The following is a 17,154-nucleotide window of genomic DNA, read 5'->3' as shown; positions in this document are numbered from 1 at the left end:
GACTTTCGCTCGATAAAAAAAAAACACAAACATATTGTCTAAAACGTACTTTAAAAATTTGTTACAATTTATACACAAAAGTTAAAAACATTAAAAATCGCTTCAAATTGCAACAAATTAAAATTAAAAAATATGATATCCGCGGTCCGGAGCACGCGCATCCATCTCGCTCACGTTTACGCTCAGTGAGAGTGAGAGAAGAACACGAAACTACGAGCCTTAAGTATTCTGAAACCGTTAACTTTTCAGGATTCTTCTCGGATTATCCTATAGAGTTAGGTTAGGTTTGTTTTATCAATTCAATTTTCAATTCAATTTATTTATTTCAGGCAAATGCCCATGTAATTTGTTAGTAATACAATTAAATTAATCTTAATATGCTAATGTTAGTAAACACATTAAATTACAAATAAAAATGTATATCACATCTAACTTTACATAATGAAGACTGCCACATTCCAAACACTACTGCTGTACATGCAACAGCATCCAGTGGTGTTGGAACGGGCAGTCTAGCCTCTCGGCCAGCACATGCAACAGACTGTTGGAGCTACCGCGCAACCTCCGCATCAGTGAGGCAGTACGCTTACGCATTATGGCCTGGAATCCATCAGTTCGAGCCTCCGCAAACATACCTGATGCACTGCAGAAGCGCGGCAGACCCAACAGTACCCTAAACCCATTATTATATTGTACTCTCAGGGTGTTGAGAGTACTCTGCGTATATCTTACCCACAGGCTGCACGTGTAGAAGCTCTGGCAGTAGGCCTTAAACAATGTTATTTTGACTTCTTTTGTACACCGTGCAAACCTGCGGGCAAGCATATTACAACGCACAGCCATGGAGCGTCTCTCCCTTTCCACGTCTGTGCCATCTGAGAGGTCCGCAGTCACCCAATGGCCCAAGTATTTGAACTCTGACACTTGTTTGAGTTCACTGCCGTACAAGTAGACGGGGGGTACTGTCCCAACAGTACCACCACGCGGCTTAAAAACAAGGAGCTCGCTCTTGGTTATATTATACTTGAGCCCATGTGCAACTGCGTACCTCTCACATATCCCGAGCAGCTTTCTAAGTGCACTAATCGATGGACTCAGCAACACCATGTCATCAGCATAACTGATGTTATTGAAGCTTACGCCATCAATTGAACAACCGACCTTGGCATTGCTGAGCTCACCGATTAATCCGTTCACATATAGGTTGAACAGCTTTGGCGAGGTTAACCCCCCCCCCTTTATGGCAATCCTGAAAAGTTACGCGTTTCTGAGAAAAACCAAATTATGACTAATGATAATATGACAATCATTACATTATGACTTTCAATAATTATGTCAAATAATTGCAAATAATAGATACCCATAATACTGTCCCGCTACGTAAAACAGTCGTAACAGTAATTGGAAAACTTATTCTATTATTTACCGTAGGTATTCTGTATTGTTTACCGTATTCGAGCAATCAATTCCAAATTTAAATTGATTTTCTAATATTTATAGGTACTACGTAGGTGAACAACACGCGAACGCGAAGCGAAGCGATGCGGCGTGGGGTGAATCAACCCTATGATACCCATAGAAGTGTCCTACGTGGGCAAGGGCCTGACACTCTTTGATAGAGAAAGATAGTCTTATTGCGTTTCCTATAAGAGGAAAGAGAAAATAGTGCCATGCTTTGTCCATATCACCGACCGGGTGGCATCATAGGTAGGAGGCGATGGCGAAATACCGAAATTTATAAGAGTGAAAGAGAAAAAATCCTATGCTGCCCAAACTTTATATGAATATTCTTCAGATCATGAAATGCCGTAGTTTCATGATCTGCCTAAGTCTGCATAAGTTACGCGTTTCTGAGAAAAACCAAATTATGACTAATGATAATATGACAATCATTACATTATGACTTTCAATAATTATGTCAAATAATTGCAAATAATAGATACCCATAATACTGTCCCGCTACGTAAAACAGTCGTAACAGTAATTGGAAAACTTATTCAATTATTTACCGTAGGTATTCTGTATTGTTTACCGTATTCGAGCAATCAATTCCAAATTTAAATTGATTTTCTAATATTTATAGGTACTACGTAGGTGAACAACACGCGAACGCGAAGCGAAGCGATGCGGCGTGGGGTGAATCAACCCTATGATACCCATAGAAGTGTCCTACGTGGGCAAGGGCCTGACACTCTTTGATAGAGAAAGATAGTCTTATTGCGTTTCCTATAAGAGGAAAGAGAAAATAGTGCCATGCTTTGTCCATATCACCGACCGGGTGGCATCATAGGTAGGAGGCGATGGCGAAATACCGAAATTTATAAGAGTGAAAGAGAAAAAATCCTATGCTGCCCAAACTTTATATGAATATTCTTCAGATCATGAAATGCCGTAGTTTCATGATCTGCCTAGGAATATCACCCCGTGAAATTTGCACGATATGGCTGGTGATCGCTAGGCAGATCATGAAACGCCGGCATTTCATGATCTGCCTAGGAATATCACACCCTACTTATTTGATATGCCTAAACGTCGCCGGGCAAATCGTCAAACGTTGAGGTTAGAACGATATGGCCGGTAGTCGCTAGTCAGATCGTGAAATGGCGGCGTTTCATGATATGCCTAGGAATGGTGAACTCAATTGGTTAAGAGCAACGCACGGATTGCGGGTTCAAATCCTGCCGGAAGTGTAACTTTTTCCATTTTTTCCATTAATATAAAATTTGGAGTATCGCTCGCAGACGTATCTGCATGTTAAAAAAATAGCACATTGTTACTGGTGAATTCTCAATGCAACTTGAGACTCCGGTGCCGTTAAAAAGATGTAATCGTCTTACGGTAGATGTCGCTTTACGCCACCCCAAAGGCGTGTATACCTATACATAAGGGAAGGAATGGAAAGATTTGCAAGGTTCTGGTAGGCTTCCGTAGCTCAATTGGTTAAGAGCAACGCACGGATTGCGGAGGTTGCGGGTTCAAATCCTGCCGAAAGTGTAACTTTTTTCATTTTTTCCTTTAATATAAAATTTGGAGTATCGCTCGCAGACGTATCTGCATGTTAAAAAAATTGATGCCTAGGAATATCTCGATATGCCCGGTTTTACGATCTGTCGCCGACATATAGAAAGTAAATTACGTAGACTCTAGCGTATATGTCAGTTTTGACACTGTCAGTGACTCATGGTACGGGTACTCATTATAATTGTCACTATGACATTGTACGAAATGGTACAGAAATCAATCGACCTTCTACAGATGTAGTGCATAAAAAAAACATTTATTTCAGGTTTTAAAACCCATATTTTACCGCATTACAAAAATATAAAATAACATTTACATTGATAAAAATTAAAATTATACAACATTAACCCTATTATTATTAACCCTACAAACATGCTTTTTATATATGTACATTAATTAATTATTTACTAAATAAATTACGAATCGACTAGTGTCTAGTGTGTATTACCTAGTGGTAATAATATTTGTCATTGTATTTTCTCGGAAACGTTCGTATTTGTCATGCTACTTCAGTCAACCTCAATACTTATTGTATTGAGACTGACTGAAATAACATAACATGATAACATGTTCGTTGCGTTTCCGTGAAAATACGATGACAAACAATTGTGACGTTCTCAATAAAAAGGTACCACATTGTCGCCTACCACAATGACGCTCTGACAGGTTCTTCGTATAGAGATGCAAGCAAACTTCACCCTTATGGTAAGCGTCAATGTGATACCTTTTACTTGAGAACGACACAATTATGCACTTAGTACATCTTTACCTTCTCAGCTTGCCTTTCGTATGTATAGAACGAAAATCTGAGACAGGGAAATATGAGTTTGTACGCTGTTAAGCAATTTTTTTAGAAATGTTACTGGGAGTAAACCTATAAAAATAAACACTGCCTCAAATTTTGCTCTATATACAAACTCCAGTTTTATTACGTAGCTAAAAATAAAGATTTTACAAAAACTACTCACGCTATAATTTCTCTCTGCACTGATTATTTCAGTGCTCTCCAAAAACTCTAATCCCTCCGTCCCAGGTTCTAAAACCCTAGGGTCTAGGAACACAGGTTCCAAAACCTTAGGATCTAGAGCTTCCATTCCCTTCTGTGCATTCTCCGTAGCACATACGAAACACAACACTAATACACATGGCCATTTCATTTTTACACACAACACATTATCACTTTGTTTACATTAATATTCGATGTAACACTCATTTATAAACAGTTTAACAGTAAAAATCCTTAGTTTTAAGTTCAGTTTTTCGAGTAAAATAAATGATCCTTACTCATCAGTCTAATATAATGACAGTTTTTCCAAACTTTGTTTTTTTTTTTATCCCAAACGTCAATAATCAGGATGATTTTGATCTGTTTCACGCGAAGGATATTAATTAATCCAATTTGCGGCTCAATATCAATTTACTATCTACTATCTAACTGATAATACGGTATTGATAAAATATATTTATATACAGATTAGGACTTCCTATCTGAGTACCATCTTCACAAACAAATATTTAATCACGGCAATATAATAATGAAATGTTATTAATTTACGTTTGTATTGTCACGTGGATATAACCTTTATCCTTACCACGAGTTTGACCTGTTTGACACTGGCAAATTCGCTTCTAACTCACAATGCATCTCCCTCGCACTGGCATTAGTGCAACCGAGAAGCACTGAGTTTGAATTGACGCAGTCGCTAGCTTTTATGGCCGCGTAAAACTCATGGTGAGGTTACTTGTCCATCATACGTCCGTAGATGACGATTTGCACTACACAAATTTCACAATTTATCGACAAATATAGTTGTTTTCTTAGTGTTTTTAACAGCTTTTGGCGATTCGACGTCGACTAAATACGGTTACACCGATAGCTGCGGCGGTAGCACGGTCGCATTTTTATCGCTTTTCACAATGCCTGTCACGTTCTAACACGTATATAAGTGCGAAAGTGACGGGCATAGTGGGAGGCAATAAAAATGGAACCATGCTGAGCCCGCAGATGTGTAATAATCATATAGGTACAATACAAACAATTATACAAAAAAAAAAAAACAATTATGATCCTAGCAACCAAAAGCAAATCAAAATATCGCATACCTAAGGTAAACGTAGGGGCACTTGCACCATCCAACTAATCCGGGGTTAACCCGTTAAAACGTTAACCCAATGTCAAATTGTACTGGTAACCATAGTAACTCCAGGTTTAACCGGTTAACCCCGGGTTAGTGAACGGTGGCAGTGGCCCTTAGTGCTCGACATGCCCAATAATTGATATCCTGCACCTGCTACCTGTCACCTCTAGAGTCTCTAAGTATCTACTGATAATACCTTTGGGTTCAATTAGCGTGAAGGACAAAATGCTAGTTTTCACGAGACGCGAAAAACAGCATTTTTAGGGTTCCGTACCTCAAAAGGAAAAAAAAACGGAGCCGTTATAGGATATCTCGTGCGTCTGTCTGTCTGTCCGTCTGTCACAGCCCCTTTATCTCCGAAACTACACTGGGTCCCAGGTAGCAAAATGACGTCAAATGACGTCAGCGACGTCATAATGACGGCATTATTACGTCATTATGACGTCGCTGACGTCATTTGACGTCATTTTGCTACCTGGGGTCTAAAATTATGAAAAAATACACAAAATAGTTCTAGCATGAGTCGGACTTAAATCACTTAGTTTTTGATCCGACCCCTGTGTTTTTTAGACATTTCACTCACGTTTCATATGTATGTATGGAACCCTTGGAACGCGAGTCCGACTCGCACTTGGCCGGTTTTTTTTGTACGGCGACAGTGAAGGGCGCTAGTACGCCTATCTTAACCCTTAAATTCGCAATAAGCGCCTTAAAATCAAGTGAAATTACGAAATACTTGAACTAAAATAATTAACAAGGAAGCTGTCATTTTCAGCGTCTCATTTTCCTCTTGAAATGTACGGAACACTAATTTACAAAGTAATTTCGGGAAACAACCGCAAAATGGGACCCAAGCCGTTTATTTACGCTAATTAAAGTTGCGATCATGTAAAGAGACTTCCTTTTTCACCGACTTGAAAAAAAGGATATCCTCGTCCTGCCCAATGTGATTCCTTTGGGTTCAATTGGCGTAAAGGACAAAATGCTAGTTTTCAGGAGACGCGAAAAACAGCATTTTTCTTTAAATGTTGATATATTTTTGTTATTTATCCAGCTATATTTTTGATGTGTACTTATTAGAAAAGTACTTGAAATGTTAGTCTGTTTAACCTGCATTAGCAATCATATCTAAATTACGTACCGGCCAATAATATATCACCTTCGAGTGTTTTTGTATGAGCTTGTATAGAGCAAATAATATAGGTTATTTTGTAGATTCCATTATTTACTAGTCATTTTATACAAATTTATTATGAATATTGCAATGAAATACTGTGAATTGCAATAGGATACTCAGCATATTACTAAAAAACCTCTAGTAAAAAAATGAAGTTAATAATACATTTAAAAAAAAATAACCTCTATGAAAAAACCATTACATGAGACCAATTTTTCTCATCGCTCGTACAAAGGAATATTTATAGACTACCTAAAGCGGTGAGGTGGAAGTCACTTACAAATATATAAAAAAAGTTATACCGTAAAACATGTAGGTGATATATTATTGGTCGGTACTGTAAACACTAAATAAGTTAATAATGTCCTTTACAATTGGTGAAAAACACTATGAATGTCCTTTACGCCCATGAACTTTTTGATAATTTAGTGTATATACTTAGTTTAGAAACATCAAACATTTATTCAGCAAATAGGCCACAGGGGCACTTTTACATGTCAATTTTTACTAGCAACACAAAACCAAAATAACCAAAATTTACAAAAAACAATTACAAATATGGAATCAATAAAATATTAGATACTTTGTCAGAGATGTATACAGTCTAAATGTCGAATTACACAAAAAAAACTAATAAAAAATATACAAACAACAGACAATTACTAAAATTGTTTAGAGATGTAAAAGATGAGAAAAGTGTCAGAGATAAAATATGTACTTATAATAAATAATAAAAAAAACGATCATCAAATTATCCTTAGAGGTGTAAAGGGTCTCCAAGACTTGAATGAAGAAGGTAGTAGTAAGTGACGTTCTCAGACTATTTTATTCCAAGCTCGGGGTGTATTAGTTACCAGCCACGGTACACACATGTTAAGGCGCTTCGCGCAGTTTTTGGCCAAAAACTGTTACTTTTTAGAGCTTATAACTTCTAAATGAGTCAACCAAAAATTATGAAAAAAATATATATGCATCTTCACTCTATGGACAACAATCGCAACATTTGACTTTTTTCCTGAAATTTGTAGTTTCACCGAAAAAAAAATAACACGACAGGCCGTTTTGCGGCTAACTTTGCTTATAACTTCTAAACGGCTTAATCGATTAAAATTATTTTTAAACTAACAAAAATGTTTTAACAGGTTCTACAAATGCAACATAGCTTTTCTTAATCAAAAAATATTTTCTTAAGAAATCGAACGTTTTTCCACATTTCATGCGTATGCAGCCTGAAAATGGCGTGGCCGGCAGTCGTGTGCCAGCTTTGAGACGAGGAGGCTGTGTCGCTCGTCGCCCCGTGCCTTCCTTGCACTATGTTCGCTTATGCACAAGCAAAGTGCTATAATATCGGAGTTATTGTGGCCAAAGAATAAATAACTGCAGAGCGCTGATTTGGTTGCGACGCGCATTAGCGAGCGCAACACGGTATTTTGCGGTCTATTACAATGAATGTAATGATAATATCCGTATATATTATACTATAATATACGTATGTTTGAGAAAACTTCATTTGAAATAAATAAATAAATGTTTTCTAACCGATATATTATAATGTCATTCAAGTTTTACGTTTTGAATAATGTTCCATTCCAGCTCGAAACAATAAATAATTGATTTAACATAAGCTACCTATTACCTATTACGTTGTATGTATGAATAGTACCTGTTAAAAAACCTTGTTTTTGTAGTTTAAAAATAATTTTAATCGATTAAGAACTAGCAAAACGGCCTATCGTATTTTTATTTACGGAAAAACTTACTATTAAGTTTATTGTAGGTTTAGTTAAGTAGTAATTAGTGTTAAATAGTGTAATTGTAGTTATGTCTGTAAATTTTTCAAGGGTGGTCCTTGCCTGTTAATAAACGTTTTATTATTTTATTATTATTTGTATCTCCTTCTGGATTTCAGTAATTATTTCATTGGGTTAACTTGGTGTATTATGTCTTCTAAATGGGTAAACAAAAAATTATGAAAAAAATATATATGAATCTACATATATTGTTCAACAATTATAAAATTAAACTTATTGCCTGATATTTATAGTTTAACCGTAATAAAAATAATAAAACAGGCCATTTTGCGGCTAACTTTGGTTATTTTTACTAAACGGATAAATTAATTAATATTATTTTTAAACTAACAATAATGTTTTAATAGCTGACGGTATTTCCACCGCGATACAACCGGCCGACGATTTGTTTTATTAACAATATCATCTAAACTACCATCTGACAAAGTATGAAATGGGATGCGATGACTGAAAAGATTTTTTTACATGTTCATGTGACCAGCTGACGGTCCACCGAGATACAACCGGCTGACCATTTTTTTAATTCACAATAGCATCTAAACTATCATCTGACACAGTACCAAGCGGGAGGCGATAACATTTTTTTTTTGCGTGTTTCGGTGGCTGCCATTCCTCAACCCATCAACGGAGCGGCAGCTGACGTCCACAGGGGTTCATCATACATAGCCGTTAACCACTAAAAAAATAAATGACTGCATAGCGCTGATTTGGTTGTGGCGCGCTTGTAATAAAAACCGGCCAAGTGCGAGTCGGAGTCGTGTTCCAAGGGTTCCGTACATTACTTAAATTAAACAATTTATTTTTTATGTGAAACGTACGTGAAATGTCTTTAATAAACCAGTAGGGGTTGGATCAAAAACTAAATAATTAAGTCCGACTCACGCTTAACTGCTCATTTCTAATAAGTTTTCCTGTGATCTATAGGTAAAGATCTATTTTGTGTATTTTTTTCAAAATTTTATACCCAGTAGTTTCGGAGATAAAGGGGGGGAATGCTCATTTTTTGCCTATTTTCGTGAATAACTTCTAAACAATTTAAAAGTGCTTGTTGCTAGGCCTATTTGAATAAAGAATATATTGAATTGAATTGAATTGACTGTTTATCCTAAAATTATTAAAAATATACATTTGAGATTCTCACAATGAGCTCTTTCATTTGATATGTTATGTAACACGATATAGTTTGAAAAACTTTTTTTTTTAATTTTCTCTTTTACCCCCAAAAGTGGCCCCCGTGTTTAAAATTAATTTGTTTACGTTACATGTCCGTCTTTGGGTCACAAACTTACATATGTACACCAAATTTCAACTTAATTGGTTCAGTCGTTTCCGAGAAAATAGGCTGTGACAGACGGACAGACAGACAGACAGACGCACGAGTGATCCTATAAGGGTTCCGTTTTCTCCTTTTGAGGTACGGAACCCTAATAATGATGATATTCCCACGTAATGATTGAGAAAACTTCGAACTTCGAAAAATAACACATTTGTAGTAGTATATGAAGCTAGTAGGTACTTTAATTTTATAAGTTAACTATTAATGGCATTATTTATAATTATTTATTACGGATAAAAAAAACTGTATAAAAAAACGCACTGTACGCCTCAATTTAGTACATACCAAGCTTTAGCTATAAATCTTAATCCGTCGATTTGACTTAGGTATTTATTTGTAAGAAACAGATAAAACACAAATTAACTAATTGAGGCTTGTAAAGTATAATGCATAAGGGAATATATTTTTATTATAATTTACGACCTCCACTACACGCATGATCTACTCATACTCAAACAACAAAATATCTGCAAAAGATACACAAATACGAGGTATAGCGCCAAATGCCGCGCGCCTCTGGGCTGTAAGTTATTCTTTGAACCTCGTTCCGCCGCAGTCGCCGCACCGAGACGAAATTCTCGTACGATCGCAGTGAGCGGGGTGCGGGTACAGAGACGCTGAGACGCTCAAGGCCAAATCAGCGAGAATCGTCTTAACTGTTTTCAGCATAGTTTAATTACTGTTACGAAGCTTAAAAAATTATTAAACGGTAGTTAATTAAGCTAGGTATATCCTGATTACAGTTGTAATTAATATTTTTCTGATAATATAGTAAAATTAAACAAAACACAATATTTTTAAGCAATTATATAATAAGAAATAATTATAACATTTTAAACTTTCGCGGTTTGAACACATATTAAATCACATTTACAAACGGGTCTATCGCGAATTTATTTTGTTACCTTTATTGACAATAATTAACAATAATTAACATTTATGTGCAGTGGGTGATTTGAAAATGTGATGTCTACCTCAAACTTTAAATGCACTTTTCGTCGGGTAGTCACACAAATCTCTGTTTTGACATTTTGCTGGGACGTCTGTTAGCCGCGACCAAGACCAGTGAAACCTGTGTCGAAACGTCGGTAAATAAAGGTAACAAAATAAATTCGCGATAGACCCGATTGTAAATGTGATTTAATAAGAAATAATTACTTGCTCAAAAAGTAGCTAATATTCGGGAATGAAGGTGAAGTAATTGTGCTCGCATTATTAAAACACTTCCACAAACTACACGTCCCACGGTACGCCCACCAAGGAGGCTTGTGTTATGGGTACTCAGACAATGATAAATATAATATATAAATACTTAAATACATAGAAAACACCCATGACTCAGGAGCAAATATCTGTGCTCATCACACAAATAAATGGCCTTACCGGGATTCGAACCCAGGACCATCGGCTTCACAGGCAGGGTCGCTACCCACTAGGCCAGACCGGTCGTCATTATTGATAATTATACTTTTTTATGCTTTTTAAAACAAAACGCACTACGATTTTACATTTACCGCTATCATAAAACTCCACGTATTAAAACCATTCTTTATATATCCTTTGATAAAACTTAAAATTAAAAACAAGTTAAGATCTACATAACCAGAATTTTAAGATTCTTTTATTTTTCGATAATTCTTTTATAAAACAATACAAGAACACACGACTACGCATAAAAAGTTACGTGTCCAAAAAACTGCCTTCGACTTTAGCCGGGAAAGTTTGGGCGTCGGAGAGGGCGGGCCGCCCAAACGGAAGCCGCGAATAGACTGAGACCCTGAGACCTTGGGCGACGTTACTACGGGTCTGGAACTCGCATGGAAACGAAAGTAAGTAAGTTTTCTTGTATATAATCGAAAACTGCCGATGTGCTAATTCTTTACTAAATCACACTGTCCAATATATAATATTTTCGTAAGCGTTATAAATAGACAATTGTGTTTTTTAAATGTTCATTATTATGGCGATCGGGCTCCTTGTTAAATTATAAAAAGAAAAATAATAATTAATGGACCCGGGTATGTCCTTAAACTACATCCAAAAGGACCCGGGTATGTCCTTAAACTACGTCCAAAAGGACCCGGGTATGTCCAAAAGAGAGGTATGGGCACTGTGAATGACATCTCGCTTTGTGTGGTAGGGCACAGGACAGCGGATGTCATTCCAGATCTAGAGCAGAGCCCAACTGGGAAGGTACCTCCACCTTACAGAAAACCGCAGCCAAATAACACTAGACCCTACTAATAGTGTTGTGTTCCTGCCGGTGAGTAAAGTTGCCAGAGCTCGAGGGAGAGGACTGGAGTGTTAGGGTCGGCAACGCGCATGTAACTCCTCTGGAGTTGCAGGCGTACATAGGCTATGGAGACTGCTTAACATCAGGCGGGCCTTATGCTTGTTTGCCACCGACGTAGTATAAAAAAAAAAAACGTAAGGAACCTTTGAGTAAGTAGGTACCTAAACATTTATTGGTAGGTATATATTTGTTGTTTCTCTTTCTCTAGAACGGTAGGTATAACTCGGTTTGTTATACCGTTCTAGAGATGTTTCTACCTACCCTGCTTAGCAACAAATCGGAAATAGGTATGTGTCGTTTTCAAGCAAAAGGTACCACTTTGTCGCTTACCATAAGGACGCTCTGACAGGTTATTCGTATAAAGATACTAGCAAATTTCGTTCTTATAGGTAAGCGACAATGTGGTACCTTTTACTAGAAAACGTCACATATATGAGAGAGAGAGAGAGAGAGAGAGAGAGAGAGAGAGAGAGAAAATTTATTTAACATCACAAAACATGAAACATAAAATATGTAGGTTAATAGTTTACTAATGTACCTAACTAGATACATTACTTCTTAACTAAATTAATTGACATTGACATTAAAGACAGCGTGATGTTAAAAAGGAGTCTCGACTCAGCATAATGTTGCAGTAAATTTACTGCAACGCTGGTTTTCAGTCGGATCCTATAAACAAAAAGAAACACTAAGTACCTATTACATAATAAAAGGAATAAAGACAAAAAAGTTTTAAGTGATAAAAGAAAAAAAAGAAACCTTAAGTATTAAGAACATTAAATGAGAAAAAGAAAGATAAAGAATAGGTATATGGAAGGTGTATGAAATGAAAGTGTGCATTGTGTTGTTGAGTGTGTAGTATTATTATAAGTACTTAAAAATTATAAAGGATTTTTTGTGTTTTTGTTGGTTAAGATATATATTTATACGTAGGTAAGACTGATACTGAAGTGTAAAGTGTGAATGTGCGTATTTGTAATATTTAATGTCATTATTGTATGTATTATAATATTTATAAATGACATTAGTACCTGTTTCCAGTTTTCAAAATTACTTAGTTTTGCTGATGATATGAAAATTTTTGCTAAAATTGATACGCTTGCCGATACATATGCATTGCAATCCGATCTAAGCCGGCTAGATAGCTATTGTATAAGAAACAAGCTAGATTTAAACCCCTCCAAATGTTTCACTGTAACTTTTTCTCGTAAACGTGACATAATTCCTGCTTCATATTCGTTAAAAGGTGACATTCTACAGCAAGTAGAGAGCATGAGGGATTTAGGTGTTATTCATGACTCCAAGCTTATTTTCAATGACCATATTGACAGTATAGTGGGTAAAGCAGCTAAGTCACTTGGGTTTATAATGCGTAGTTCAGCTTGTTTTACTCGTCCTAAGACCCGTAAAATCCTGTATTGTGCTTATGTAAGGAGCAAGCTGGAATATGCATCTCAGATTTGGAATCCTCAATATCAAATTTATGTTGATAGGATTGAGCGATTACAAACTAAATTCATAAAATTCCTCTGCTTTAAAATGCATGTAAATTATAATTCTGCTAATTATTTTAGGCTGTGTAAAAAACATCACTTAATCCCACTTGTTAAACGCCGGGAAATTGCGGATATTTTGTATTTAATAAACATTATTAAAAGCCATGTTGATTGTCCTAGTTTACTTAGTAAAATCTCTTTCACTGTTCCATCGAGAAGGTTAAGGCACTTACGTCCCATTAGTACTAACGAGGCTTCCACTAAATATAGAAAAAAACAGTTTTTTGTGCAGGGCAGGCAAGACTTTAAATAAAGTTTTGCTTAATTTAGACTTCGATATATTCAATGATAGCATATCTGTAATAAGAAAGAAATTAATTGCATTTTATATGGGTGATACTTCTAGCGCAGGTTCGGGCTCGGCTTACTAAAGTTGTCCTTTATAGGTGTATTTGCTTTTTGTTTTTTTTTATTTATTTTTTGTTTAATCTTTAAAGTTTTGTGCAGTCAGCGGTTGAAGTGCATGGTTACTTTCTGAATGAATTCCATTCCTGTTGTGTCTATGCGGTTTTGCAGCTGGCAGTACACACTAACCTTGGCTTGTGCTGTCGGTACTTGTGTGTTGAACTGAATTTTAGTTATATTTGATTTTTGTATATTTAATTTTTATAAGTGAGAACCTGTAATTGGCTCTGTAATTCTATTGTAGCTTTAAAAATGTTTATAGCTGTTGGTTTTCCATGTATGAAATAAAAAATAAAAAAATAAAAATAAAATTATATGACTGGGCTATAATCAAAGATAAGAGGGTATTGCTCTACCGCCAAGAGGTAGTTCATTTTGAATCTGAAGAAGGTGTCGCTTAAGCTGTGTTTTAAAACTTTTAAGAGAATTTAATATCTTTAATGGCGGAGGTATATTATTCCAGCACTTAGTTGCTGTGTATTTAAAACTACCTCGAAATGCGGAGGTGCAGTAATGAAAAGTTACTAATTTGTTGTTGACCGATCTAAGACCATATTTCATAGAAGTGTTTGAACGCCAGGTGAACTTTTGGAAGAGGTACTCGGGTTTTGAAAACTTTAATACTCCAAACAATAAGGAAGATAGATGAAGTTCTCTTCTGTAAGTCATTTTAAGAATGCCTGATGAATTTAAGTAAGGTGTCACGTGCGTTCGTGGAGGGATTCTAAAACAGTAACGTGCACATGCATTCTGGACTCTTTGTATAATGCGTTCAGTTCTAGCTAACAACCGTGGTCCATAAACCACGTCCGCGTAATCAAACTTTGAGAGTATTAGCGTATCACAAAAGTTGACTCGAAGGTCTACGCTAAGAAAATCACGGATTCTATAGAGGACCTTAAGTCTATAAAATGAGTTTCGGGCAATATCTGCTATGTGACTTTCAAAACGAAGACATTCATCCATTATGACACCTAGATTACGCGATTCAGAAACACGATCTATTTCTTCGCCTGAAATGGAAATGATAGGTTTATGGTTATCTATTTGTATTATTTGATGCTTGGAGCCAAAAATCATAACTTTTGATTTATTAGGATTAAGTACTAAAGAGTTCGATGATGACCAAGTTGTTATGTTATCTAAGTCTTCATTTATTTTGGCAACTGCTACAGCCACATTAGCAGGATCACATGGGATGTAGATTTGGATATCGTCTGCGTATATGTGGAAGTTACTATGTTTTATTACATCACGGACATCAGCTGTATATAGGATAAATAAAAGCGGGCCTAAGATCGACCCCTGTGGCACTCCTCTAGATAAAATAGATGGTTTGGATTTCAAAAACATACCGTTATTATCTGTAAGTTTGATAACTTGCGTTCGACGATTAAGATAACTCGAAAACCATTTAATTGAGTCTGGTTCAACGCCATAGTATTTCATTTTGGATAACAATAATTTTGTATTAATAGCTTCAAAGGCACGTGAGAAATCAAGAAGTGTCATTATAGTTCCCCTGCCCATATCCTGTGCAGATAGTATATTGTCTACTACATCAAGAAGTGCAGTTGCCGTACTACGCGATTTACGAAACCCAGATTGTTGAATAGGAAGAATTTGATTTCTTTCAAGAAAAGCATATAACTGTGTGTATACAATGCGTTCCAATATTTTAGATATACAAGGAAGAATGCTTATTGGTCGCAAATCTTTAAAACTAGTGATATTATTTTTTTTAGGAAGAGGCGTTACCAAAGCCACTTTCCAGGCATCGGGGAAGACTGATGATGTTATGGATTTATTTATTATTACAGTTATTGTACTAAGTGAACGAGGAAGAGTTAGAAGTAGCATATCTAAGTTAATACCGTCATCACCCAGAGCAGAGGATTTAAGTGATCTGATTATTTTAAGGACAGAGATCTCATCTACTGGCTCTAACCTAAATGATGAAGTATGATAGTGGTTGGATTCAAAGTAAGCCTGATATGGTTGTGGAGCTACAGGACTGCCTGGAACTTGGAGGAAATGTGAATTAATAAGATCTGGGTCACGTAAATGAGTAGGAATTTCATGGTTCTGAGAGTTATGAGTTATTTTCACGGTACGTTTAAGATTGTTCCATAGAGACCGAGAGTTACTAGCATTATGGTTAATATTTTGGTTGAAATAAGCCCGTGTTTCATTAAATAGAGCTTTGTTGACGCAGCTTTTTAAATCAGTGTAGTATTTTTTATGTTCATCTAATCCAGATGCCCTAAACCTATTATGAGCCTGATCACGCAGGCGCATCATTTCCCTAATCGTATATGTTATCCAAGGATAGCTTCTTTCTCTGATAATAACCAGTTTTTGAGGTGCATATAAGTCGAACAGAGATAAAACTATGCTATTAAAAGAATTGACCATATCATTTACGGTTGATAGTGAAATGATATTGTCCCATTGAATATATTCAAGATTTGTTAAATATTAGTAAATCAATATCTTTTAGTGGTCTTAGAATAACTTGCTGAGGCACAGGTTTAATTTTCTTTATATTTAGTTCACAAGTTAGGAATGCATGGTGACTAAGAGTAGGTATATAGTCTACTTGAGTGTTTAAAACGGCAATGTTGCTACAAATCAAATCTATCAATGTACTGCTATGACTTGTAAAGTGAGTTGGCTCATTAACATATTGTGTAAAATTTAAATAGTTTAAAAATTGAGTGAGTTTAGTAAAATTTCGGTCTTTATTTAACAAATTAACATTAAAATCTCCCATTAACGTAATATAGTCATAACTAGAGAATGAGGAAATAGTTTCAGTTAGTGAATCTATAAAAGTATCAATGTCTAACCATGGTGGCCGGTAAGCTGTTCCTAGAAGTAAAACTACACCTTTAATAGATAACTTAAGCCACATTTGTTCAACTACGGAGTCAGAGGGATGAGCACAGCGCCGCGCAGTAATGCGCAAATGCGTAATCTCATCAAACGTGATTAGATGCAAGAACCTACACAAAAAATTACAGTTTAAACCTTAGAAAACATTGTGTGAAGATAGTATCGAAATTCTAGACATTGAGTATTAACTGTAGAGTCCGTGTAAATGCATTGACTTGAATAAAACAAAGTGAGGAAGTGTCACTTGCCATTGCAAATGTTATGGAGTTAGCCTGATCCGACTATGAAAGCCGCTAGGGATCTCAATTCTCAATATAATATTGTTATTATCGTGACAAGGTATGAAATGGCACAAAAATCTAAATTCCTTGACTGTAGGTGGTTAGCACTAGCCTTTGCCAGTAGTAGACAAGTATCACACACAGACAAGTGTATCGAGTGACAAATAAGTGAGTTTCAGTGGTACCCTGCATAGGAAAATATATGTGTCGTTTTCAAGTAAAAGGTACCACATTGTAGCTT

General features: G+C 36.0%; 1 protein-coding gene across 1 annotated transcript; it reads right to left on the bottom strand.

Annotated features, from left to right (window-relative positions):
* Positions 1-465: 465 nt before the first annotated feature.
* On the bottom strand, positions 466-1,107 carry LOC134745847 (uncharacterized). The gene has a single exon (XM_063679938.1). The coding sequence runs from the start codon at positions 1,105-1,107 to the stop codon at positions 466-468; it is 642 nt and encodes a 213-aa protein (XP_063536008.1).
* Between the last annotated feature and the right edge of the window lie 16,047 nt (positions 1,108-17,154).

This window comes from Cydia strobilella, chromosome 12 (assembly GCF_947568885.1).
Source record: "Cydia strobilella chromosome 12, ilCydStro3.1, whole genome shotgun sequence".
Taxonomy (NCBI): domain Eukaryota; kingdom Metazoa; phylum Arthropoda; class Insecta; order Lepidoptera; family Tortricidae; genus Cydia; species Cydia strobilella.
This window is presented reverse-complemented; position numbering and strand designations above follow the sequence as displayed.